Here is a 27644-nt window from a genome sequence, read left to right as displayed (position 1 = left end):
TTAATTGATGATTTTTTTATTATTATTGTATGTAGTTGTTTTTTCACACAGCATTGTACATTTCTCACTCTTAATGAAGAACCACACAGAGATCACACCTGATTGTAAACCCATTTCACCAGCTAGGAATCGGGCCAGACTGAACTCATGGCCAAGGAGGTGGATGGATGGTGACACGGGTAGGGGTGAGCAGTGCACTGTGTGGCTTAAAACAGCGCTGATGGCTGGGACATTTTGGCATTCCTGAACTCTCTGAAGTTCTAGAAAAACTCATTATTAAAACAAGGATTAATGTTTCTGCTAATCCAGTGGCTGTTTCATGTTCAACTCAGACCACCTAGAGTCCTTCGTTCCTCGCTCCAACTGAAGTATTCATAGGCACTTCAGTGCAATGCGCTTTACTATGTTACATGTATCATTTCTAAGTCTTTCACTGGCCTCAGCCATAAATAACGGGTCCATTTTCTAAATGTCAACCATTTTGATACTAATGGACAGAGCCCAAAACTTTTCTAGAAGGCTGGCAGAGAGGCAGGCAACTGCTCAAGTTGAATGTATTAACCAGCCTGCCAACTGAGGATCACGTTCAAGAAGTGGTCTTACACCGTTTCCACAGAGTGCAACAACTCTCAGGAGTGGTGTGATTCAGACCGCTAATCCTATTTCACACGACTGAGATGGACTTGGTGGCATTGGCTGAGTAAATGAGCAGTTTGATTCTAATGTGGAACATGATGATCATCATATACTCGACTTAAAATGACCATCAACATGGACATCAAGGTCAAGCTATGGAGGTGCTGTCGTTCCTGTTTTAGACCTGTGCCAACGCCAGCAACACAAACAGAACAACAGGATTACACTGTTACAGACACAGAGACTGACTGACGCTTCACCGTAATCAGTGCATATAAACAGTTACAAGAGGAATTACATAAGATCCAATATGGGATGTAACAGGGAAGACACAACCCTATATGACACAGTCCAATCTCAAGGATTATAACGACAACAAGAGAAAACAAAACCACACAAATGTATGTACATTTTTGGTTTAAAGTATACATAGCAACAATAACCAAGGCAATCTTTGCACGTATTTGATGGTGCAGTGTTTGTTGTTTCCACATGAAAGGAAAAGATGGGCAGAAGTAGTAGTAGACGTAGAGGCATGTTGTCTGTGAGGGGTAGCAGTTGATCGTAACATGGACCTGAGGACAGACAGTGATGGGAATGTACAGTATGTATGGGAGAGTGGCGCTGTCTGTCTGTGAGGGGTAGCAGTTGATCGTAACATGGACCTGAGGACAGACAGAGATGGGAATGTACAGTATGTATGGGAGAGTGGCGCTGTCTGTCTGTGAGGAGAAACTGAGGTGAAGGCACATTAAAGCACAGAGGTAGTGCAGTGGAACAGACATTCGCCTCGTAGCCACAGGCACCAGAATACATCTCAGTGGCTTGACGACAACACTAATGCTACTGAGAGCCTTAGAAGCCATCGCCGTCTTTCTCTCTCTCTCTAAGTCTCTCTGCATCTATGTCGGTCATTCTCCCAAATCCCCCACTCTCACTTTCTCATTCCCTCCCTCCCTACCTCTCCCTTTATCCGTGGATTTATTTTAGTACGAAAAAACTGTATCAACTCTGCATTGGGTATGATAATAGAACGCAAAATCAGACATCTTTGGATATTATTAAAAGCATTTGGGCCGGGGAGGGAAATATGTGTACAGCTGTACAAACATTAAAAATTCAGAGTTGGCACGCTCGATAACTCTTGCTGTTTGCTTGTATGGCTTATGCTCATATTTACTTAGGATGTTTCAGTGTGTAAATCAAGGCTTGCCGCTCTCATATCCTCTCTGGTGCTGTCACTCACTTTGACGATCACTAGCATAATGATCCATTGCCAAGCAGTGAGAAATGACTGCCTATTAAAAAACAACAACAGTCATCATGAACGTCACTGTCCAGATTGGAGAGGGTGTTGAGCTCCACTTATGCCATCTTGCCTGCTTAATTAACACTCAGAATGAAGTCACAGCTACTCCCCTCACCCTGGTCCCATCCATTCTTAGACACTGGTGGCAGATGATGCAATTATTTATTTATTGACCCTTATTTTACCAGGTAATGTGGCTCTCCGTAGCCGATGTGAGTAAGACCTTTAAACAGGTCAACATTCACAAGGGCGCAGGGCCAGATGGATTAACAGGACGTGTACTCCCGAGCATGCGCTGACTAACTGGCAAGTGTCTTCAATGACATTTTCAACCTATCCCTGTCTGAGTCTGTAATACCAACATGTTTCAAGCAGACCACCATAGTCCTTGTGCCAAAGAACACTAAGGCAACCTGCCTAAATGACTACAGACCTGTAGCACTCACGTCTGTAGCCATGAAGTGCTTTGAAAGGGTGGTCATGGCTCACAGAAGCATTTTCCCAGTGACCCTAGACCCACTCCAATTTGCATACCGCCCCAACAGATGATGCAATCTCTATTGCACTCCACACTGCCCTTTCCCACCTGGACAAAAGGAACACCTATGTGAGAATGCTATTCATTGACTACAGATCAGCGTTCAACACCATAGTGCCCTCAAAGCTCATCACTAATCTTAGGATCCTGGGAATAAACATCTCCCTCTGCAACTGGATCCTGGACTTCCTGACGGGCCGACCCCGGGTGGTAAGGGTAGGTAACAACACGTCCACCACGCTGGTCCTCAACACGGGGGCCCCTCAGGGATGTGTGCTCACTCCCCTCCTGTACTCCCTGTTCACTCATGACTGGACAGCCAGGCACGACTCCAACACCATCATTAAGTTTGCTAATGACACAACAGTGGTAGGCCTGATCACAGATAATGATGAGACAGCCTATAGGGAGGAGGTCAGAGACCTGGCTGTGTGGTGCCAGGACAACAACCTCTCCCTCAACGTGATCAAGACAAAGGAGAGGATTGTGGACTACAGGAAAAGGAGGAACGAGCACACCCCCTTCTCATTGACGGGGCTGTAGTGAAGCAGGTTGAGAGCTTCAAGTTCCTTGGTGTCCACATCACTAACAAACTATGATGGTCCACGCACACCAAGACAGTCGTGAAGAGGGCACTACAAAACCTAATCCCCCTCAGGAGACTGAAAAGATTTGGCATGGGTCCTCAGATCCTCAAAAGGTTCTACAGCTGCACCATCGAGAGCATCCTGACTGGTTGCATCACTGCCTGGTATGGCAACTCGTTGGCCTCTGTCTGCAAGGCACCACAGAGGGTAGTGCTTACGGCCCAGTACATCACTGTGGCCAAGCTTCCTGCCATCCAGGACCTCTACATGTATACCAGGCAGTGTCAGAGAAAGGCCCTAAAAATTGTCAAAAATTCAGCACCATATGCATGGCAGTGTCCCCTTCACAGCCATGGGGTCTCCTTAGAGGGAAGAGCACCCCCTACTGGTACTTCAACACCTCTTCCAGCAGTATCTTGTCTCCCATCCAGGACCAACCGTGCTTAGCTTCAGAGGCAAGCCAGCAGTGGGATGCAGGGTGGTATGCTGCTGTAGCACTGATATGCCCAGTAAATATTTATCTCTTTTAAGCATCATGTATTATCTGTGAGAACATGAGTCTTATCTAACATCTCCCTCAAGAAGGGAAAGATGTCGATAAATAAACGTCACGTTCACAATTCCACAGTAAAGTAGGTCCCCCTTTACCAACAGTATTTTACCTACTTCCACTCAGGTGGGAGCTAATTCTCCATGTTCACAAGAAAATTAGTGATGCAAGAAAAAAAATCATTGACATCAGCAAAAGATTTATCAGGCAGAGAGAGAGAGAGAGAGAGAGAGAGAGAGAGAGAGAGAGAGAGAGAGAGAGAGAGAGAAGGCTCAATGTGATGCTCAATGGTCAGAGTTGCCAGAGTCTCTATAGTACCCCATCTCCCCACTTTCTCCCTGATCAAACACAGTCAGGAAAAGCATGGCTAAGTGTGATATTGTCTCTCCAAAACTATAACAACACCTAGGGACAGAAAGCATTTGTGAACCTCAGACAGCAGTAAATTGGTTCCTCTCTCCCCTGAGCCCAAACCCAGACGGTCTCAGCACCTGCCCGCTGAGCTATCTGATTTCATGTTTTATTGCTTATTCCGCTTTCCTCGACCGTTGTCATTACTAGAATTTTGTCTCATTGTGCCTGTGGTGGAATTTTCAGACCTCAACTAAGCGGAGAATAAGTGGTGTATGAACTAGAGAGGGGAAACAACGGACCAGTGGCATCTAGTCTGAAGTGATGAAGAAGGAAGCAAACAAAGGGAGCAACATAGAGATAGGAGGAAGAACTACAAAACAACATCATCCCTCAATCTATATTTTCTTTAGTTATTGGCTTATGGCAAAGACAGCATAGACAAAGTGGCTTACCCAACAACCCTGCTATCCAAGGGAACATAGCATGATGAAATAAGGGAAGATAACAAAGGAGAGAGAAGATATGAAGATATATGAAGATATATCAAAAGGAATGAACTATCATGGTTCCACCAATCATTGGTCATGTTTTCTTTGAGATAGGTGTTGTTACTGGCCTTGGGCGATGTGGGTTCCTCATGAAGAGGGAGAGTGGAGCTGGATGCCCAATCTTGAGGCAGGCACTGGACAGACAGCCACATCGATTCCTCCAGACAGACCTTATTAATTCATCCATTTATTTATTTATCTGCACAGCTTGTTCAACTCCATGTGTACTGATGTGAGAGAGAAGAGCTAAGAGATGGGCAGCTAGGACTACTAAAGACCATGAGCAGTCGGAGCAGGAGAGAGAGAGATTGCAGAAAAATAATGATGGAAAGTAACAAAGGAAAACAGAAAGCATGAAATGAATGTAAGACAGAGTGCCATAATAGAAAGGTGTGAATGTCCATTTCCTCATTGTGGTTGTTCTTCCCTCAGCCTTAAGTCTCCTCATCAGTCTCAGTGCCATGGTGGAGGTGACCCAGTGAATGTGATACTGTAGCTGATCGTAAGAGGGGTAGTAGGGGGGCTGGTTATACCGGACACCACCAGCCCAGCATAGCAGCAGGCAGCAGCAGCAGGGGCAGCATGGGTGCTGTCTGGCTTGCCGCTCCTCTACGGCCTCCTTGGGTCCCGGAGCCCACACTAGACTTCTCCTTCTCAGAATACAGTGGGATAACATTGAATTCCTGGCTTTCCTCCTCTACCTCCTCTTCGTCGCTGTCCTCCACCTGAAAGACAGAGGGGATGTAATATAATAAATCATTTGTTATTAAAGTAACTGCCCAGTGAAAATCTCACTTTTAATAGTTCATATTCTGTTCATTTATATCCAAATAATGCTCATCCTATACTCGTATTTGTGGCCAAAGCATAAATTGGAGAAAAACCACATAAAAAAACAACAACTCAAACATGTATCTCAAACTTACCATTTAAAAAATGTTTGCTATTTCCTCATAGAACATGTCATCTCCCTGAGGAGGATGAGTTGGCCAATCAGCGCTCTAGAGGATGAGCTGGCCAATCACTAGTCTACTCGCGTTAATATTTTTAACGACCGGTATACGTCCGCAACATTCCAACACAGAAAAGCTGCTTTTTAATTCATGGAAATCTGGAAACACTGGGCAGTTTGTTTAAAATAAAGGGAGCAGAACTTGCAGGTAACTACCGCATATTGTGCATGCTGTATCTGCTTGGTAGAACTAAATAGTGATAGAAACTTGGATTATAAAATCAAGCTTGGAAGAAAATAAGATCCATTATTTGCAGTGAGTAGTCATGAGCTTCCTAAAAGACACGAATGGCAACTCAGCATTAAACGAAACATGTTGTACTTAGGTGTTGAATTCAGAATCCAAAAGGTGTCAGCATCTTTTTTTATTAGAAAGAAAGGTGAGAATCTTGGTCATGGTATTGGATCAACCGAGTGAGAAGTGTATTACAAAGGAACATCTTGAACCTGCACTCAGGGGGAGGGAGGCTTACAGCCTCTTCACACTTAATACACTAGTAGGGTAAAAATACCATCGGCTACACATATTACTCAAATGTAAACTTGCGTACTTGCTATGTCTTGAACGCTACCGCCGGAGGTAGCGAACGACACTCCCCCGACAGTTGCCCCCTTGAAGCAGGACAGCGTAAAAAGAATTGTCTCATTGAGCCAACACTCCTACAGTATAAATGGTAAAAGCAGAGCAATGTTCTTGAAACAGCAGCAATATTTAGACAATTTCCTTATTTTTGTGACTTTCATTTGTAATATTGTGTGGTGATTTCAGAGGTGGCAGGTCCTGGAGCGAGCAGTAGGGGGGAAATTGTTTTCCTGTTCTGTTCGTAGGCTAGTATACATACACTTAGGAAGTATACATACACTTAGGTTGGAGTCATTAAAACTTGTTTTTCAACCACTCCACAAATTTCTTGTTAACAAACTATAGTTTTGGCAAGTCGGTGAGGACATCTACTTTGTGCATGACAAGTCATTTTTCCAACAATTGTTTTACAGACAGATTATTTCACTTATAATTCACTGTATCACAATTCTAGTGGGTCAGAAGTTTACATACACTAAGTTGACTGTGCCTTTAAACAGCTTGGATAATTCCAGAAATTCCATTTGTGTCAATTGGAGGTCTCCTAGAGATGAACGTACTTTAGTGCGAAAAGTGCAAATCAATCTCAGAACAACAGCAAAGGACCTTGTGAAGATGCTGGAGGAATCAGGTACAAAAGTAACTATACCCACAGTAAAACGAGTTCTATATCGACATAACCTGACCATAATGACCATTGTTATGTTTGGAGGAAAAGGGGGGAGGCTTGCAAGTCGAAGAACACCATCCCAACCGTGAAACACGGGGGTAGCAGCATCATGTTGTGGGGTTGCTTTGTTCCAGAAGGGACTGGTGCATTTCACAAAATAGATGGCATCATGAGGGGGAAATTATGTGGATATATTGAAGCAACATCTCAAGACATCAGTCAGGAAGTTAAAGCTTTGTCGCAAATGGGTCTTCCAAATGGACAATGACCCTAAGCATACTTCCAAAGTTGTGGCAAAATGGCTCAACTTCACTAGGGTAGGGGGTAGCATTTGGAATTTTGGATGAAAAGCGTGCCCAAATTAAACTGCCTGCTACTCAGGCCCAGAAGATAGGATATGCATATAAGTAGATTAGTAGATGTATTAGTAGAGTTGGATAGAAAACACTCTACAGTTTCCAAAAACTGTTAAAATAATGTCTGTGAGTATAACAGAACTGATATGGCAGGCGAAAACCAGAGGAAAATCCAACCAGGATGTAACAATCATCGTATAAAGGAGTGGACCAAAATGCAGCGTGGTAAGTGTTCATGATCAATTTAATACTCAAAACACTCAAACAAAATAACAAAGAAGGAAAACCGAAACAGTCCTGTCAGGTGCAGACACAAAACCCAAATGAAACAGGACAACTTATATATGATCCCCAATCAGAGACAACGATAGACAGCTGCCTCTGATTGGGAACCACACCAACATAGAAATAAAGAACCTAGAATGCCCAACCTAGTCACACCCTGGCCTAACCAAAATAGAGAATAAAAACCTCTCTATGGCCAGGGCGTGACACCGGAAGTACTATTATTTTGAAAGGCTGTTTTTCCATTGAAAGCCTATCCACCATACAAAGACTCCAGTTCACGAGCTCTATGGCTTCTTCTACATGTGGCCAGTCTTTAGGCATTGTTTCAGGCTTTTACTCTGAAATATTAGGGAGATACAGCACTTTCAATCAGTGGCCAGAGGAAATTTCCAGACATCAGCCATGTGCCTGATCGGGAATGTGCCTTTATTGTTTATCTTTTTCTATTGACGAAGCTTTTGTCTAGTTGAAATATTATTGATTATTTATGACAAAAACAACCGGAGGATTGATTTTAAACATTGCTTGGCATGTTTCTACTAACTTTTATTGTACTTTTTAAAAACTTTTCGTCTGAGCATTCAGATTACTGGACAAAACGCACGAACAAAAAGGAGATTTTTGGTCATAAAGAGGGACATTATCGAACAAAACAAACATTTATTGTCGAACATGGAGACCTGGGAGTGCTACCAGATGAAGATCATCAAAGGTAAGTGATTAATTTTAATGCTATTTCTGACCTTTGTGAGCCCTCTCCTTGGCTGGAAAATGGCTGTATGGTTTTCTGTGACTAGGTGCGGACCTAACATAATCGCATGGTGTGCTTTCGCAGTAGAGCCTTTTTGAAATCGGACACTGTGAGGTTAAGGACAACAAATGCAAGGTATTGGAGTGCCAATCACAAAGCCCTGACCTCAATCCTATAGAAAATGTGTGGGCAGAACTGAAAAAGCGTGTGCGAGCAAGGAGACCTACCAACCTGACTCAGTTATTCCTCTGTCAGGAGGAATGGGCCAAAATTCACCCAACTTATTGTGGAAAGCTTGTGGAAGGCTACCCAAAACATTTGACCCAAGTTAAACAATTTAAAGACAATGCTAACAAATACTAATTGAGTGTATGCAAACTTCTGACCCACTGGGAAAGTGATGAAAGAAATAAAAGCTGAAATAAATCACTATACTATTATTCTGACATTTCACATTCTTAAAATAAAGTGGTGATCCTAACTGACCTAAGACAGGGATTTTTTACAAGGATTAAATGTCAGGAATTGTGAAAAACTGAGTTTGAACACCTTGAGGCTAAGGTGTGTGTAAACTTCGGACTTCAACTGTAGCTTAGGCTATAAAAACATCACATTACGTTTCCCCTGGCCAGGCCCAGATAGGATCAGAGTGCCTTGGCTTCTCTCAGCTGCCTGCAGCTGTAGTTGTTATCAGTAGGCTACAGTTGATCAGACTGAATCACAGACTAATTGTGCAAGTTGGCAAATCATGAGGTATTTTATTTTATTTATATTTTTGGTGGCGGGTATGGGCTTCCATATAAAAGAGCTTGTCGTGGTGAATTCACGTACACCCATGTTTTCAGTCAGTTAAGAACAAATTATTTTTTACAATGACGGCCTACCCCGGCCAAACCGTAACCCGGATGTCGCTGGGCCTATTGTGCGCCGCCCTATGGGACTCCCAATCACGGCCGGTTGTGATACTGCCTGGAATCAAACCAGGGTCTGTAGTGACACCTTTAGCAATGAGATGCAGTGCCTTAGACCACTGCACCACTCGAGAGCCCCATATTAATCTAAATGAAGCCTGGTTTGTTGTAAGGTAGGCTTACTGTACTTTTCTATTTGTGTGATCAATCATAATCAATCAATCATTCATTTTTGATAGGCTAACCGTACTTGATGAAGGCTGTCATAGTAACTCTGTGCTTTTGTCTTGAAGTTAAAATGTAAAGAGTGTAGCCTACAGACAACAAAAATAAACCCTTTAATTGTCTGCACATACATGCTTTGAATTGGTGCATTATTGAAGAGTGTAATATGGTTTGGTTGCATTATTCAAGAGTGTAATATGTTTTACAAGATAAGTTTCTGTCATTGTTGAATAGTTTGTGCTTACTGGCTAGTGGCTACTGTGATATTTACAGTCAATTTGTGCTGCATACCAAGAATGTTGTGTAAGGTAAGGCAAGGATGTAATGTGAATTGAAAAGTAGAATTCTCTTTTGCCACCCCGCTCCTCAGATGCTCCTTCGTATCTTGTTGTGGGAATAGAGACTTAGAGGTTAGCAGTAGAGAAGAGAGGGAGGGATTGGAACTGTGTAAAGGAGAGGAGAAAGGGAGTGAGGAGGATTAGGATGGCAAGAGAAAGGAAGATAGGAGACAGATGGGTGTGAATAAATGAATATCAACAACTCAAGAGGATTGATGCTCCCTCCTGCAAACACCTCTGCCTAATCCTCACACACTGTGAGAGAGGGAGTGAGAGGAAGCTAGGGACAGAGAGATAGTGAGAAAAAAGGTAAGGAGGAACTCCTGGGTCTCTGTTCAATGCGTCAGTAATGTGTTGACTGTGAGCCTTGTGTTGAGACAGATGTGTTGGGAGTGTATCTCAGGTCAGGTCTGTAAGTGAGCTTTGACACTCAGGCAGCTCCGTTGGCGCTCATGTCACACCATGGGTCATCATGCAGTTCACAGAGCATCCCTGACCCAGTGAGAAGAAACTTTAGAAAAACCCACGGAACAAGCTTTTTGTCCACCATTGTTTTTAAGTTAGTGTACAGCCTTTATGCAGACTGGGTTTGGTAAGGCAATGAAGAGTACTTACACTGTTGCGTTCTGATAAAATGTTGACGTTGACATTGATCTTGTCCTTGTCCTGAAAGATGTGTGGAGAGGGGGTGGCTGATGCGTGGTGACGAGGGGGCAGGGTGGTGCTCTCCACAGGGCGAGGGGAAGAGCCACCTAAATAACTGATAGCATTACCTGAGAATTACAACAGACATCATCATTATCATCATCACCATCCATCATCATCATCATCACCATCCATCATCATCACCATCCATCAATTATCACCATCCATCATCACATCATCGTCATCGTCACCACCATCATTGTCACATCACCACCATCACCACCAGGCCACCCTGGGGCGGCAGGGTAGCCTAGTGGTTAGAGCTTTGTACTAGTAACTGGAAGGTTGCAAGTTCAAATCCCCGAGCTGACAAGGTACAAATCGTTCTGCCCCTGAACAGGCAGTTAACCTACTGTTCCTAGGCCGTCATTGAAAATAAGAATTTGTTCTTAAATGACTTGCCTAGTTAAATAAAGGTAAAAAAAAAGAAAGAAAAATTGTCATCATCCATCATCATCACAATCCATTAGCAGCATCATCACCTCTATTTTACCCACTGCTGATGATGCAAATGTCCTCCGAATTATTCATAGTAGTCATGAATTCATTAATCAACTGGGCATTGAACCCTTAAAGGTGGGGGGGGGGGTTAATGGGTGTGTTCACTCGTGGGTGTGGCAAGCATTTGTACATTCACTCTGCCTAAACAGCACACAGTTACAGTCATTCACCCTTCTAGATAACTTGAAACAGTCTAAACAGGTATTGCGTCTTGAAGTCGCCTAGGATAGCTAGTGATAGCCAACTTCCTTCGCCAATTAGCTTCAGCTGGCTGGTGTGTGATCGTGGCAAAGTTGGTTTAACATTGGATAGTCTATCTCTGGGGCTAGTCAGATACCGTCAATGTAAATGAGACAATGTTTTCATATTGCACATCTTTTGGCTGTCTCATTAAATCCTTTAAATATTTGTATATTAATTTCTAGAATATACAGTTGGTTTGAGGTTTTCATAGAAATTTGGAGCTATTGACATTTTAAAGTATTGTCCCATGTACATTGTGTAATTTACTTATGGTCCCTAACGAGCCCCATAAGGATATCTTATGTCAAACCAAATTGACCATGGGCATTATGATCCAGTCGTGTACAGCTGTACTCTGAATTGATTATTATTTGGATGCTGCCAGCTGTGGGCAGGATTGAAATAAACCCAACCAAAGGAAAACTGTCACGGTCGCTTCAATCTGTTACAGTACCCTTCATTCTGTTACGGTACCCATCATTCCGTTACCTTCATTCTGTTACGGTGGTACCCTTCATTCTGTTACGGTGGTACCCTTCATTCTGTTACGGTGGTACCCTTCATTCTGTTACGGTACCCTTCATTCTGCTACAGTACCCTTCATTCTGTTACGGTGGTACCCTTCATTCTGTTACGGTACCCTTCATTCTGTTACGGTGGTACCCTTCATTCTGTTACGGTACACTTCATTCTGTTACGTTACCCGTCATTCTGTTACGGTGCCCATCATTCTGTTACGGTACCCTTCCTTCTGCTACAGTACCCTTCATTCTGTTACAGTACTCTTCATTCTGTTACAGTACCCTTCATTCAGCTACGGTACCCTTCATTCTGTTACGGTACCCTTCATTCTGTTACGGTACCCTTCATTCTGTTACAGTACCCTTCATTCTGTTACAGTACCCTTCATTCTGTTACGGTACCCTTCATTCTGTTACGGTACCCTTCATTCTGTTACGGTACCCTTCATTCTGCTATTGTACCCTTCGTTCGGTTACGGTACCCTTCATTCTGTTACGGTACCCTTCATTCTGTTACAGTACCCTTCATTCTGTTGCAGTACCCTTCATTCTGAGGACGTACCCTTTCTTTCTATCATCTTATACATCTCAGTTTTGGACGAGACTGACTTTATGACCAAATTGAACCCAATTACTACTTGTAGTACATTTTGACACTAGAAAAAATACTTCTGGCTCATATCGATGCCACATAGGCCGTTTTTCAATACGAGAAGTTGTTTTTTAGGGGCAGTCGCTCTTTAATAAAGCTTGGAAATAATTAAGTTATTTCGTTATTTACCTCAGTTGCATGCTCAATGTGTAAAATCATATGTGAATAAAACGTTTTCATTTAACAACGCTGTCCATCAACATTTGTAATTAAGCGCTGTGCTACAGTATACCATACAGAAAAAGTAAGCAGCTCTCTAGGGCTACTGGGCTACAGACCGCCCGCTAATGTATTTGTGTAATCTGCTGATTTCAAGTAGGCTCACAGGACCAGTGCTCTTGCTGCAGCAGCAGCCTGTAGGGGGTGTCATTGTGGGTGGGTGAGGGAGGGAGTATGACTCACGCAGACAGACGTTTCTGTGGAACATGTTCATGATGCGCAGACAGTCCTGCCATTGGTTCCCACTTCCCTCACAGGTGCACCACTGGGACACGTCCATACTGAGATTGTTGGCATAGTTGGGGGTCATGATGGTGCCTGGTTGACAAAGACACACACAGGAGCAGGTTGGGTTCACAGAGATGTGTCAGCAGACCTGACTTCCATACAAACTTGGAGTGTATGATGAAAAGCCAAACAAGGCAATTGGCAATGAAATGAGTGCCTACCTACACCTTAAGGTTAGCAAAAGCTAACAACAATGACCTGATTAAAAGGCCCTTGAAGCCAACTCAGCACTTCTTCTCTAACATTGTTCCTTCCTTGTGTTGTTAATCCCTCTTCCATCCTCTCCCTCCATCTCCTTTCTGCCTCCCCCTCAATCCCTTTCTCTCTCCAGCTCACCTATGAGCCCGGCGTAGGCCTTAAGGCAGACGGCTCCACTCTCTCTCATGCAGCCAGAGGGAGAATGTGACGAGGGCTGGCAGTTGTGCTGGAAATCAGCCAGACGAGATCTGATAGACACACACACACACCAACACACACATTCACACAAACACACAAAAAGAGAAAAACATATTTGTACACAGGTGCCAATACTGGGTTGGCAACTTGGCAGTGTAATTTTCTGAGGGCGTCTTTACAATTATGTTTTTTGGATGCAGTACCTAGCGAAAGGCAGAATCTGAAGCACAGGAAAACATAAGAGGAGGAGAACGTTCAAGCTTGGAATCATGTGAGCACCTGCAATGTTTCTTAATACACATTTTTCAAAACATTGACCTGAAACATGAGACTCGAGGTGCTGCAATATTATTCTGAATATTCGATTTTTCCTGTATGTATGTATGTATATATATATACAGTATATATATATTCAGTGGGGAGAACAAGTATTTGATACATTGTCGATTTTGCAGGTTTTCCGACATACAAAGCATGTAGAGGTCTGTAATTTTTATCATAGGTACACTTCAACTGTGAGAGACAGAATCTAAAACAAAAATCCAGAAAATCACATTGTATGATTTTTAAGTAATTAAGTTGCATTTTATTGCATGACGTAAGTATTTGATCACCTACCAACCAGTAAGAATTCCGGCTCTAACAGACCTGTTAGTTTTTCTTAAAGAAGCCCTCCTGTTCTCCACTCATTACCTGTATTAACTGCACCTGTTTGAACTCGTTACCTGTATAAAAGACACCTGTCCACACACTCAATCAAACAGACTCCAACCTCTCCACAATGGCCAAGACTAGAGAGCTGTGTAAGGTCATCAAGGATAACATTGTAGACCTGCACAAGGCTGGGATGGGCTACAGGACAATAGGCAAGCAGCTTGGTGAGAAGGCAACAACTGTTGGCGCAATTATTAGAAAATGGAAGAAGTTCAAGATGACGGTCAATCACCCTCGGTCTGGGGCTCCATGCAAGATCTCACCTCGTGGGGCATCAATGATCATGAGGAAGGTGCGAGATCAGCCCAGAACTACACGGCAGGACCTGGTCAATGACCTGAAGAGAGCTGAGACCACAGTCTCAAAGAAAACCATTAGTATCACACTACGCCGTCATGGATTAAAATCCTGCAGCGCACGCAAGGTCCCCCTGCTCAAGCCAGCGCATGTCCAGGCCCGTCTGAAGTTTGCCAATGACTATCTGGATGATCCAGAGGGGGAATGGGAGAAGGTCATGTGGTCTGATGAGACAAAAATAGAGCTTTTTGGTCTAAACTCCACTCGCCGTGTTTGGAGGAAGAAGAAGGATGAGTACAACCCCAAGAACACCATCCCAACCGTGAAGCATGGAGGTGGAAACATCATTCTTTGGGGATGCTTTTCTGCAAAGGGGACAGGACGACTGCACCGTATTGAGGGGAGAATGGATGGGGCCATGTATCGCAAGATCTTGGCCAACAACCTCCTTCCCTCAGTAAGAGCATTGAAGATGGGTCGTGGCTGGGTCTTCCAGCATGACAACGACCTGAAACACACAGCCAGGGCAACTAAGGAGTGGCTCCGTAAGAAGCATCTCAAGGTCCTGGAGTGGCCTAACCAGTCTCCAGACCTGAACCCAATAGAAAATCTTTGAAGGGAGCTGAAAGTCCGTATTGCCCAGCGACAGCCCCGAAACCTGAAGGATCTGGAGAAGGTCTATATGGAGGAGTGGGCCAAAATCCCTGCTGCAGTGTGTGCAAACCTGGTCAAGAACTACAGGAAACGTATGATCTCTGTAATTGCAAACAAAGGTTTCTGTACCAAATATTAAGTTCTGCTTTTCTGATGTATCAAATACTTGTGTCATGCAATAAAATGCTAATTTTATGATTTGAAAATATGATTTTCTGGATTTTTGTTTTAGATTCCGTCTCTCACAGTTGAAATGTACCTATGATACAAATTACAGACATGCTTTGTAAGTAGGAAAACCTGCAAAATCAGCAGTGTTTCAAATACTTGTTCTCCCCACTGTATATATATATATATATGTATCATATTTTCTGAATATAGACTTTCTTTTAATTATTTGTTACTTTTATTTCTTATTTTGTAGGTATTTTTCTTAACTTAATTGTTGGTTAAGGGCTTGTAAGTAAGTATTTCACTGTAAGGGCTACACCTGTTGTATTCGGCGCATGAGACAAATTGAATTTGATTTGATTTGACTTGATAAGCACACTTGGACTTAGAGTCTGCTAGTCAAACCCAGTTGTGTATTCATAATTCCCATCTAGGTCACATTAACACCTCTCACCTGCTCCACAGGCATACTCAACCATACAAAACACCACTGAGTAGCCAGTGGAATAAAAACACTGCAGCCTGAGTCATCGCAGAGCCTTATCGACGTATCATTGGTCCTTATTATTCTGGATGTTATCAATGATGAAGATTAGTGAACAACCTCTTCCCTGTAGGGAACTCAAACCTTGGAACTGTTTGTACTGTAACTATTTGTCTGAACCTCTTGCGCTGAGAGGATTGCAAACATTCAAATGGTTGATGAAATAGATACATCCAGTCCTCTCCGCCTCTGTCTAACCTCACACTCTATAACCTATTCGCATTGTGATTATAACTGTTAATGTGCCTCGATTCAGGACTTAATGTGGAGTGGAAAAGTTTAGCCTGATGTCACACACCTCCCAGAAACCATGTTTCCCCAACCAGCTCAGCTCACCTACACAGCTCATCCCTGGCACAGTAGCCCTGCAGGCTGAGGCAGTTGGGTTTGCTGTCTCTCTCCTCATAGGAACACGACGGTACGATGGTCTTCCGCCGGCGCTCCCCACAGAGGGCATCAGAGCAGGGACAGAATAGCAGGGCGAAGCTGTACTCCTCTGGTACCCGCTCCAGGAAGCGCCGCAGTGCCCGGTGGCACTTCTGTCTGTTACAGCTGCCGTCGGAGCCCGGAGCCCGCTTGGTGCAGGCTACAACATACTCCGACCTCAGAGAACCACACTTCTCATACAGACCACAGTCCTGGGCTGCTTTCAGACACTGGTTCTGCCCATCCAGAGGAAAAGAGGAGGCTGGGTGGAGGGAGGAGTGGTAGGGTGAGGAGAGGAAGAAAACAGAGAGGAGAATGGAGGAAGGTGGGGGTTTGGAAAAAGGGAGAAAGGAATAAGAGAGAAAGGAAGACAAAATCATGAAATACATGATTCTGGACATCCCAGACTGTCCTAGTCATTCTTCAGAGAGGAGGCAGATGTTCCAATAAGAGCGAGCTGTGTAGTGACGGGTGTGAAGCAGTACCTGCCACGATGGAGGCCATGCGTGACATCTCTATGTGCCTCACAAACTCCACCTCCAGATCTTCATACGGAGACACCTCGTACTCATTATACACTGCAGCAACAACACAAAGACATTCAAGAGAAAAACATCTCACATACACAGAGATACAATGAAACACATAAAAATACAAAAAACACACACAGTGAAACTCACCAGCGAATCTGACGGTCCAGTAGACCCTGAGGCACAGCTCCTCCCGGCGGGAGCCACGCTGGCATTTGCAGGCCTGGAGGGGGCGGTACTGCTGCAGGGCGCTCTGGGCCTCCAGACACTCCCCCCGGGCGTCTGGGCCCAGGGGAGACACGGCCTCCTCAGCAGCACAGTACTCCAGCACCCTGTACACTGCCGTACAGTCCTGATCCTGTACACAGCCTCGCTCAGCCTCCTGACAGTCTATAGAGCCTGACAGCACGCTGCCTGGAAGAGGTGGAGGATGGGGAACATGATTATAGTTGGTCACCGGTGGTCCTGACCAGTTATAGATGGAGTCGAGTGACAGTGTACAAAACACTTTAGAGTATTGATTATGTTCTGTGAAGAACTGACAGCCCCATCAGTTGTCAGGATAAAGGTCAGGCAGAGTCACAGACTGAAGAGGTTAAGTAAAAGAGTGGATAGCAACGTTGTTTAATTCACAACTGTTCAGTTAAAGGGAACTTCAATTCAGCTCATTCATGGTAGTATTGAAAAATGTTTTGCCAAGTGGCAAATGCAGCTTTTTCCCCAGATGGTTTTAAAGGTCCGACTACAAATGGGATCCGGATTTGCAGCTATATCCTCATTCAACATGTTATTCAGACTCTTTCTCTCTCTTGCTCACAACCACACATACCTGCAAACAAACAAACCATGTATATAGCTATAGGCCCACACACACACGCTCCTACACACACACACACACACTAAGGGGCATCCTGATTAAATGGTCACACGCTTCAATTAAGCCCATGCTGGCTGGGAGCGCACAGTACAGCTGAAATCAGATACCAGTGGCGTGTGGTTACAATCACAGACGCCCCATGAGGTCCACATCTCAATCGGGCAGGAGACACATCAAAACCAGAGGGATACGGTCCGTCATTGCAGGCAGGGGACCCTTGCAGACGAGACTGGCAAGGCAAGCGCTTAAACTCTGGATCTCCCACCAAGATACAGGACCACGAGCCATGTAACATTATATGGTAATGAGATCCAGAATGTAAGTGTAATGGATCATATTAAGGACACCAAGCACTTAAATACATTAATATTAAACTAACTGCAAAATGTGCATTTTTATGAACATCTAAAATGCCATATACGTCCTAATGAAGCACAGTCAATGGAATAAATCACATGCATTCTAAGCTCATTTGATAGGTTGGGGAATATGGAGTCCTGTGGGGCAGCCAGCATGTTCATACAGATGAGAGCGCTGCCCTTTTCAAAGTCTTCTGGTTACAGAGAGAAGTTATTGAATAAATTGAAACGTGAAGAACATTCATTCCCAAAGAGTTTATCTCGTCAATTTGGAGAAGACATTGTTATTGTTGTCTTTTAGCTACTGCCATGTTCATGTCCCCGTGAAAAATGTGGTGGATGAGGAGTATTAGGAGATGTGGCACACACACACACACACACACACACACACACACACACACACACACACACACCTCATAATAAAGTAGAATCACAGAAAAGCAGGCATGGCCCCCGGCTTAGGTTGTGCAATTAAACAGCCTGCCAGTAATCTCCATTATGGACAGTGGTTTGTTCATTACTCTCCACTCCAGCATGTACGCTCCCTAAGGCTGACCAGGCCCAAGATAGACACCATCAGCAACTTGTGTTTCAGAGGGCCTATCTTAATACACAAACACATCATTACAACCCATATCAGGTACAGACCAGCTCGGTTAAATCTTGTCAGCCAGAGAAGTGATAATTATGATAATGACTTGAGCGTTCTTTATTGACACAATGATGAACAGTCGCCACGCTACATTGGGCAGTTTCACTGACGACAAAATGGGTGGAGGGAGGGAAGGGTGTGATAGGGGAAAGGTAAGGCGTAAGAGGAAAGGACTGAACATCTTAAGAGTGAGGAGGAGAGATGAATACCTGTGATATGTAAGGCTTAATGCGCTCTATTGATTTCTCAGTGGGGCGAGTTATAGAATTTGTGAGGCAAAGCTGATGGCTTTCTAGCTCAGTGACCCGCTTGAGGTTAATGTCATAAGAGCAGCCACAAACCACATATCAACACATACACTGTTCCACATCATTTGAAGTTCACACACATTTATTTATTCAAAAAAACTACACTGACTAGTCACAGAGGGATCCTACTCCTCCTCTGTTCCTCTGGTGATGTAGAGGTTAATCCAGGCCCTGCAGTGTCTACCTCCACTCCCATCCCCCAGGTTCTCTCATTTATTGACTTCTGCAACCGTAAAAGCCTTGGTTTCATGCATGTTAACATTAGAAGCCTCCTCCCTAAGTTTGTTCTATTCACTGCACTAGCACACTCCACCAATCCGGATGTCCTAAAAGTGTCTAAATCCTGGCTTAGGAAGACCACCAAAAACCTTGAAATTTCCATTCCTAACTATAACATTTTCCGACAAGATAGAACTGCCAAAGGGGGCGGTGTTGCAATTTACTGCAAAGATAACCTGCAGAGTTCTGTCTTACTATCCAGGTCTGTACCCAAACAATTTGAGCTTCTACTTCTAAAAATGAACCTTTCCAGAAACAAGTCTCTCACCGTTGCCGCTTGCTATAGACCTCCCTCTGCCCCCAGCTGTGCCCTCGATACCATATGTGATTTGATTGCCCCCCATCTATCTTCTGAGCTTGTGCTGCTAGGTGACCTAAACTGGGACATGCTTAACACCCCAGCCATCCTGCAATCTAAGCTAGATGCCCTCAATCTCACACAATTTATCAATGAACCTACCAGATATTACCACAAATCCGTAAACACGGGCACCCTCATAGATATCATCCTAACTAACTCACCCTCCAAATACACCTCTCAGCGATCACTGCCTCATTGCCTGCATCCGTAATGGGTCTGCGAGCAAACGACCACCCCTCATCACTGTCAAACGCACCCTAAAAAACTTCTGCGAGCAGGCCTTTCTAATCGACCTGGCCGGGGTATTCTGGAATGACATTGACCTCATCCCGACAGTAGAGGATGCCTGGTTATTCTTTAAAAGTGCCTTCCTAACCATCTTAAATAGGCATGCTTAACTCCCTTATTTGACCTAATTTGCACTCCCTGTATATATACTTTGTTTTCTTTTTTTCTACTGTATTATTGACTGTATTTTTGTTCATTCCCATGTGTAACTCTGTGTTGTTGTATGTGTCGAACTGCTATGCTTTATCTTGGCCAGGTCGCAGTTGCAAATGAGAACTTGTTCTCAACTAGCTTACCTGGTGAAATAAAGGTGAAATAAATTAAATAACAATTGAAAAAGGGAGTAGTTCTGCAACCCGTGGATTCCACCGTCTAGCTTCTCTTGTCTACAACAATTACTTAGGAGGCATTTTGGTAACCATTTTGGAAACATGGAAACACTGGAGGAGTTTCAGGATCTAATATGCTCAGTGCACATCAGCCTTGTTAATAATAATAACTGCTACAAACATACGGTGAAAGAGAAACAAAATGAAAGAAATTCGCCCAACTTTAGTGAACTCTGTAAAGTGGTGATGATGACAAACATGTTGGGAGGGTTCACTTCAGAGGTTCCCACTCCCGGGGTTGACATATCACAGGGCTACAAGGTCGGCCCAGTATGAGGTTTCAATAACAACTCTGTCGTGGGGAAAGACATAGATATACAATAATGAGCAGAACAAGCAGTCCTTCCTCTTATAGCAAGCCTTCAAATACCTAGGGTGAGTTGAGTTATTTTCTTTCAAAGAGAAAAGCGAGGTAAAGTCATTAAACCTGTAGACATATACACAAAGGTAGATCATTTGTTTCGTCATTTTGACCTGAACCATAAGGACGTTGAAAAATGATTGAATGAAAAAGAAAACAGCATCCTGAAATCACTGATCATTCATTTTATTTTACAGGCAAAGCCAAGATGGCCTATTTGCTTATTCATACCGACAAAGAAAGACGGGAAGGAAGAAGATAAGAGGGACAGAGATAAGAGGAAGGGTAAAAAGATAATTACTCCTTTACTTTGTGTTCCTACCGGTCTTTAAAAAAGGGGGAGGAAATATGCATTGATTAGTCAGATGAAAAGAAACATGAAAATACATCTACTGGGATTTGTGGAAGTTGGTCTTGTGCTCTTGTAAGTGTTATACATACAAGACTTGCGGTTTTAATAAGACTGGCCAAGACATTACAGCAGCCCTTGATAGGGCAGGGAATGTAGGGTGGGGGGGGGGTCATACATAGCCAAATAATGGCACACACTCACAAGAGCGCACAAATACTCACCTAGGCCTAATCTGTGAGCATTGTGTGATGTGCACAAATACATACACGCAAAGATTGCAAAACATCTCTCAGAAAACACCTGACGCACAAACACATACAAATGCAAGACACACACACAAGGTACACACACACACACAGCCACTCTGGGCTACCCTCCCAACCATGGATAGAGCTCTGTGCCATCTGCTCCTGGAGTTCTAAATCAAGGTTATCAACAAAATACACACGCAAACGTTCCCTCTATCGACTGAATGCCTGACTGACTGTATGTCTTTTTCTCTCTACTGGTTAACTCATTTTCAAACATCTGAGTTTATTGGTTTACACATCATGTCAACATTACTGCCAGCTGCCACCCAGTTTGTGACTCAGTGGTGTCCAAGAAGTCTTTGATGGCACTCTTTAAAGGTGACATCATTCTGTGTATCAATCTCCAGAGATTAGTGCATATTGTACATGGCTCCTGGTAGCGTGCAGTGAAGTAATCGTATCACAGTGTGTGTGTGTGCGCGCCCCACCAAACCAAGATTTGACATGTCCTGTCTGCGATAGACAAAGGGGTTTACGGATGGGATTTTCAGTCACTACGGCTGCGTTTAGACCGGCAGCCCAATTCAGATGTTTTTTTTAAACTAATTGGTCTTTTGATCCATCAGATCAGCTCAGAAAAATATCTAATCTTTAAAGATCTGATGTGATTGGTCAAAAGACCAATTAGTGGAAAAAAAAGATCAGAATTGGCCTGCCTGTATGAATGCAGTCAGATTACTGTTTAACAACAACAACAAATAGATACAAAGGAAGTCCTCATCGGATATGATGGACACACACTGCTGCTGCTGCTTATGTTAGTCTACTTTTCTGTAACAGGTTTGACTTTAAGAGATATTGACAAGACACACTTGCAGTATGTTGTTGTGGTGTTATTCTGATGGTGTACTGAGGTGGTAGTGTTGCTATGGTGTTATTCTGACGGTGTACTGAGGTGGTAGTGTTGCTGTGGTGTTATTCTGACTGTGTACTGAGGTGGTAGTGTTGTTGTGGTGTTATTCTGACGGTGTACTGAGGTGGTAGTGTTGTTGTGGTGTTATTCTGAAGGTGTACTGAGGTGGTAGTGTTGCTGTGGTGTTATTCTGACTGTGCACTGAGGTGGTAGTGTTGCTGTGGTGTTATTCTGACTGTGTACTGAGGTGGTAGTGTTGTTGTGGTGTTATTCTGACTGTGTACGGAGGTGGTAGTGTTGTTATTCTGACTGTGTACTAAGGTAGTAGTGTTGTTGTGGTGTTATTCTAACGGTGTACTGAGGTGGTAGTGTTGCTGTGGTGTTATTCTGACTGTGTACTGAGGTGGTAGTGTTGTTGTGGTGTTATTCTGACTGTGTACGGAGGTGGTAGTGTTGTTATTCTGACTGTGTACTAAGGTAGTAGTGTTGTTGTGGTGTTATTCTAACGGTGTACTGAGGTGGTAGTGTTGTTGTGGTGTTATTCTGACTGTGTACTGGAGGTGGTAGTGTTGTTGTGGTGTTATTCTGACTGTACTGAGGTGGTAGTGTTGCTGTGGTGTTATTCTGACTGTGTACTGAGGTGGTAGTGTTGCTGGATTCTGACTGGTGGAGGTGGTAGTGTTGTTGTGGTGTTATTCTGACGGTGTACTGAGGTGGTAGTGTTGCTGTGGTGTTATTCTGACTGTGTACTGAGGTGGTAGTGTTGTTGTGGTGTTATTCTGACTGTGTACGGAGGTGGTAGTGTTGTTGTGGTGTTATTCTGACTGTGTACTGAGGTGGTAGTGTTGTTGTGGTGTTATTCTGACGGTGTACTGAGGTGGTAGTGTTGTTGTGGTGTTATTCTGACAGTGTACTGAGGTGGTAGTGTTGCTGTGGTGTTATTCTGACAGTGTACTGAGGTGGTAGTGTTGCTGTGGTGTTATTCTGACGGTGTACTGAGGTGTTATTCTGACTGTGTACGGAGGTGGTAGTGTTGCTGTGGTGTTATTCTGACTGTGTACTGAGGTGGTAGTGTTGTTGTGGTGTTATTCTGACTGTGTACGGAGGTGGTAGTGTTGTTGTGGTGTTATTCTGACTGTGTACTGAGGTGGTAGTGTTGTTGTGGTGTTATTCTGACGGTGTACTGAGGTGGTAGTGTTGTTGTGGTGTTATTCTGACAGTGTACTGAGGTGGTAGTGTTGCTGTGGTGTTATTCTGACGGTGTACTGAGGTGGTAGTGTTGCTGTGGTGTTATTCTGACGGTGTACTGAGGTGGTAGTGTTGCTGTGGTGTTATTCTGACTGTGTACGGAGGTGGTAGTGTTGCTGTGGTGTTATTCTGATGCTGTACTGAGGTGGTAGTGTTGCTGTGGTGTTATTCTAATGCTGTACTGAGGTGGTAGTGTTGCTGTGGTGTTATTCTAATGCTGTACTGAGGTGGTAGTGTTGTTGTGGTGTTATTCTGACGGTGTACTGAGGGGGTAGTGTTGCTGTGGTGTTATTCTGTGTACTGAGGTGGTAGTGTTGCTGTGGTGTTATTCTGACTGTGTATTGAGGTGGTAGTGTTGTTGTGGTGTTATTCTGACTGTGTACTGAGGTGGTAGTGTTGCTGTGGTGTTATTCTGACGGTGTACTGAGGTGGTAGTGTTGCTGTGGTGTTATTCTGACTGTGTACTGAGGTAGTAGTGTTGCTGTGGTGTTATTCTGATGCTGTACTGAGGTGGTAGTGTTGCTGTGGTGTTATTCTAATGCTGTGGTGAGGTGGTAGTGTTGTTGTGGTGTTATTCTGACTGTGTACTGAGGTGGTAGTGTTGTTGTGGTGTTATTCTGATGGTGTACTGAGGGGGTAGTGTTGTTGTGGTGTTATTCTGACTGTGTACTGAGGTGGTATTGTTGTTGTGGTGTTATTCTGACTGTACTGAGGTAGTAGTGTTGCTGTGGTGTTATTCTGTGTACTGAGGTGGTAGTGTTGCTGTGGTGTTATTCTGACTGTGTACTGAGGTGGTATTGTTGTTGTGGTGTTATTCTGACTGTACTGAGGTGGTAGTGTTGTTGTGGTGTTATTCTGACGGTGTACTGAGGTGGTAGTGTTGTTGTGTTGTTGTTCTGACTGTACTTTTATTTAACCTTTCATTTTGACAGGGAGTTGATGCTGAGACCAAGGTCTCTTTTCCAGATAAGCCATATACAGCACGACAATACACATCAAAATACAATATACTCATTAAAACTACACATTCATATACACAATAAAATCAACATTATTATACACAACACAAGAAAAGCAAACATAATCATTAAAAACTGACACATATTTCAGTAAAAATATCCCCTAAGTGTATTGTCGATCATTCCAAACATAAGGTGCAAGGAAGATTCCTTTGGTGTCTGGAGAGGAAGGTGTGTCCAAAGTTAACCAACCCTGTGAATGCGTTTGGTAACTTGTCATTTCAAATCTTAACAGTGATGTTAGGGAAGTCTGAAGTTTGTGGAGCAGGACATTGTAAACAAAGGTGGTAGTGTTGTGAGGTTATTCTTTATTTTAATTTTTGTTCTTTTTACCCTTTTTCATGGTATCCAATTGGTAGTTACAATCTTGTCTCATCACAGCAACTCCCGTACGGACTCAGGAGAGGCGAAGGTTGAGAGCCGTGCGTCATCCGAAACACAACCCAACCAAGCCGCACTGCTTCTTGACACAATGCCCACTTAACTCGGAAGCCAGCCGCACCAATGTGTCAGAGGAAACACTGTGCACCTGGCGACCATGTCAGCGTGCACTGCGCCCGGCCCGCCACAGGAGTTGCTAGTGCGCGATGGGACAAGGACATCCCTGCCGGCCAAACCCTCCCCTAACCCGGACGATGCTGGTCCAATTGTGCGCCGCCCCATGGACTCAAACCAGGATCTCTCGTGGCACAGCTTCACTGTGATGCAGAGCCTTAGACCACTGCTCCACTCCAGAGGCCCCACATTACAACTCGGTTAACCGTATTGGTGCGAACTTGCGTATGGTGTTTGCATTTTACACCAGTGACCCGGGTTTGCACCCCACTCCCGCTGTTTGCTATATTGGCGTCAGAAGTGGGATGGTGGCCATGGCCAATGGGAATGCACAGCCCGGGATGTATGTGGGGGCTGAGTTTAGTCGAAGCACGGTGACGTGCCTTCCCGTTTGGAGGGATTCTAAGTTTGATTCAAGCATACTTCTAACTTTATTATATTGATCTCAGAGTAGGGTAGTAACTGATTTCCAGATCAAAGAATAATGACAACGACAACATGGTTTATTGTTCAAGACTAATTGTAATCATTCCAAGAGAAACGTCCTGAACAAACACAGCAATTTGAATACTCTGAAATATGTGAATGTTGAAGGGATGTGATTTATGATGATTTATTAGGTCATTATAATGTATTCTTCACCGGGCTGTATTTATAGCCACAATCTAAACGATCAGTCTGGCAAGCGCCTGATAGCAGTGCTACCAAGTAAGTTTGTTTTGGGGTGGCAGGTAATTGTGGTTAAGCGCATTGGGCCAGTAACCAAAAGGTTGCTGGTTCAAATCCACAAGGTGGACAAATCTGCCATTCTGCCCTTAGCAAGGCAGTTAACCCCAACAACTGCACCCCTGCTCCCCCTCTCTGATTCAGAGGGGTTGAGTTAAATGCGAAAGACACATTTCGGTTGAATGCATTAGGTTGTGCAACTGACTAGGTATCCCCTTTCTCTTTAAGTCACAATACAATAAGAGCAAGCCTCATGGCAGAATGCAGTTACATTTTTTTATAAACTGGGTGGTTCGAGCCCTGAATGCTGATTGGCTGAAAGTCGTGGTATATCAGACCATATACCATGGGTATGACAAAACATGTTGGTAACAAGGTTATAATATAGCAATAAGGCACCTCTGGGTTCGTGATATATGGCCAATATACCACGGCTAAGGGCAGTGTCCTAGCACTCTGCGTTGCTTCATACATAACATATTTGCCATATACCACATCCCCTCGTGCCTTATTGCTTAATTATATCAGCCTTCTGGCTCACACCTTTGTGAGAATTTGTCTTGGAAGAGCAAGCCAGTGGTTTTTCCAATAAATCACAATTAACTAAGGTAGGTGTATAATGTTGATATCTATCTGGTATCTATCTAGATCAGTAAAACAACGCCATGAAAACAAGACAGAAAAGCAGGGTAAAACAGTTAAAGGATGAGGCAGAACACTTGTTCCTGTGTGGTTGTTTAAGGATAAGGGCAGGATAAACCTTCAAAATGATGTCATCGAGCTATGGTCATAACTATATCTATAACCATAGATCACCCCATCTCGCTCTCTCGCATGCCTTGATTTAAGTGCTTCTTGGTATGAAAGATGACGTTTTATAGGACCAGCAATTAAATATATAGCTCATGTCACCAATAGAAAGAGGGGACACATACATGAGTTTCCTAGACATGGAATATGCTAAATTAAAATTAGCACAATAGTGAATGCAATTTTGTATAGGCATCATGAACGTGAAACTAAGGACAACCCTTTATGCAATTCTTAAGTGACTTACAATTTCCTTTAAAAAAACAAACATGTAACACTTATCCATATTGCTCCTAAAAAGAGTACAAATTATAAAGCTTGTTGATATATATATATATATGGGCTTAAATTAAATTGATATTGGTTTAGCTAAGACTAATAATCGGCCTAGCCTACTGTAAATTATTCATATCGTCTTACTATAAAGGATGGTCAATACTCTAGCCAGGCCTGCATTGTTAAAAAGTCAAGTAAAACCATTGTAGCCTATTTAACTTTTGGTCTCATCCAATGAGTGCTTTCTGAACCATTGACCTGCTATATTTGGAAATAGAAGCACCGCAATTATGATCTCTGGAGATCCCTTAGAAAAAATAAGTGCCCTGACCGACTGTCCGTCGGTTGAACCCCTATATTCGAAAGTGACAGACAACCAGAAATTGTGTTAAAGGCTTTTACAGCGTAACAGTTTAGGAGACTGGATTTTCTCAACGAGGTGCACATTGAAGTGCAAAATGCGCTGGGTAATTTTTAATCAATTCAGAATACACAAGTACAAGATGGAGAAAAAAAATACTATTTGTGGCTGAGTGTGTCGAATTTCGCTTACCATGACTGAGGACATTCATAAGTATTCCAAGGACAATCATCATGCACGGCATCAGGTAAGATAGGTCGGGAGTTGGGGACTTCGTAGAGGTACTTGGTCCTCGCGCTCACTGACCCACCGCCTGCAACATCCAGCCACACCGCGTTTGTCCCAGGATCGACTGAAACAAGGTAGCCGATACTTGCAAATGTGTGACAATTCCTAAACCTGGACTCGCAGGAATGCAGTGATTGCAGTTGTCACGTGTTTTTTTTAAGAGAGGGTGGCAGTAAAATAAATTACATGTATATTTTGATTAGCCTGCAGTGGTCAAGAATACTCAAAAACCCGTGAAATCGTTCCGTGGTCTTGTGTTACCACCAATTTAGAAAAATGTCCCTCCAAAGTTTCTAGAAGCTGTCAAGCGACACAGAGGCCAGTCCACTAGAATTCGTTTTGAATAATTATCAATTGCACTTATGTCGCCTTGCGTCGTCGGTCCGTAGTTGCAGTTGCAAGAGTTGAAAATAGATTAGTCAGACTGCATGGCGCATCTCAAACATCAAGCAGT

General features: G+C 43.6%; 1 protein-coding gene across 1 annotated transcript; it reads right to left on the bottom strand.

Annotated features, from left to right (window-relative positions):
* Nucleotides 1–27644, bottom strand: LOC115147058 (GDNF family receptor alpha-4-like). The gene is made up of 8 exons (XM_029689050.2): nucleotides 27095–27644; nucleotides 16668–16931; nucleotides 16473–16565; nucleotides 15898–16249; nucleotides 13122–13231; nucleotides 12681–12815; nucleotides 10272–10429; nucleotides 1–5247 (listed from the first exon to the last, which is right to left on the bottom strand). The coding sequence occupies exons 1-8, from the start codon at nucleotides 27144–27146 to the stop codon at nucleotides 5050–5052; spliced, it is 1362 nt and encodes a 453-aa protein (XP_029544910.1). The 5' UTR covers nucleotides 27147–27644; the 3' UTR covers nucleotides 1–5049.

The sequence above is a fragment of the Oncorhynchus nerka genome, linkage group LG19 (assembly GCF_034236695.1).
Source record: "Oncorhynchus nerka isolate Pitt River linkage group LG19, Oner_Uvic_2.0, whole genome shotgun sequence".
Taxonomy (NCBI): domain Eukaryota; kingdom Metazoa; phylum Chordata; class Actinopteri; order Salmoniformes; family Salmonidae; genus Oncorhynchus; species Oncorhynchus nerka.
This window is presented reverse-complemented; position numbering and strand designations above follow the sequence as displayed.

Bases quoted from the DNA above. Each gene is read 5' to 3' on its own strand.
- LOC115147058 (XM_029689050.2), bottom strand. From the start codon at position 27,146: ATGCCGTGCATGATGATTGTCCTTGGAATACTTATGAATGTCCTCAGT. The intron at 16,932-27,094 runs GTAAGCGAAATT...CACCTCTTCCAG, and splicing joins TATGAATGTCCTCAGTCATG to GCAGCGTGCTGTCAGGCTCT. The intron at 16,566-16,667 runs GTGAGTTTCACT...TTGTTGCTGCAG, and splicing joins CTGGACCGTCAGATTCGCTG to TGTATAATGAGTACGAGGTG.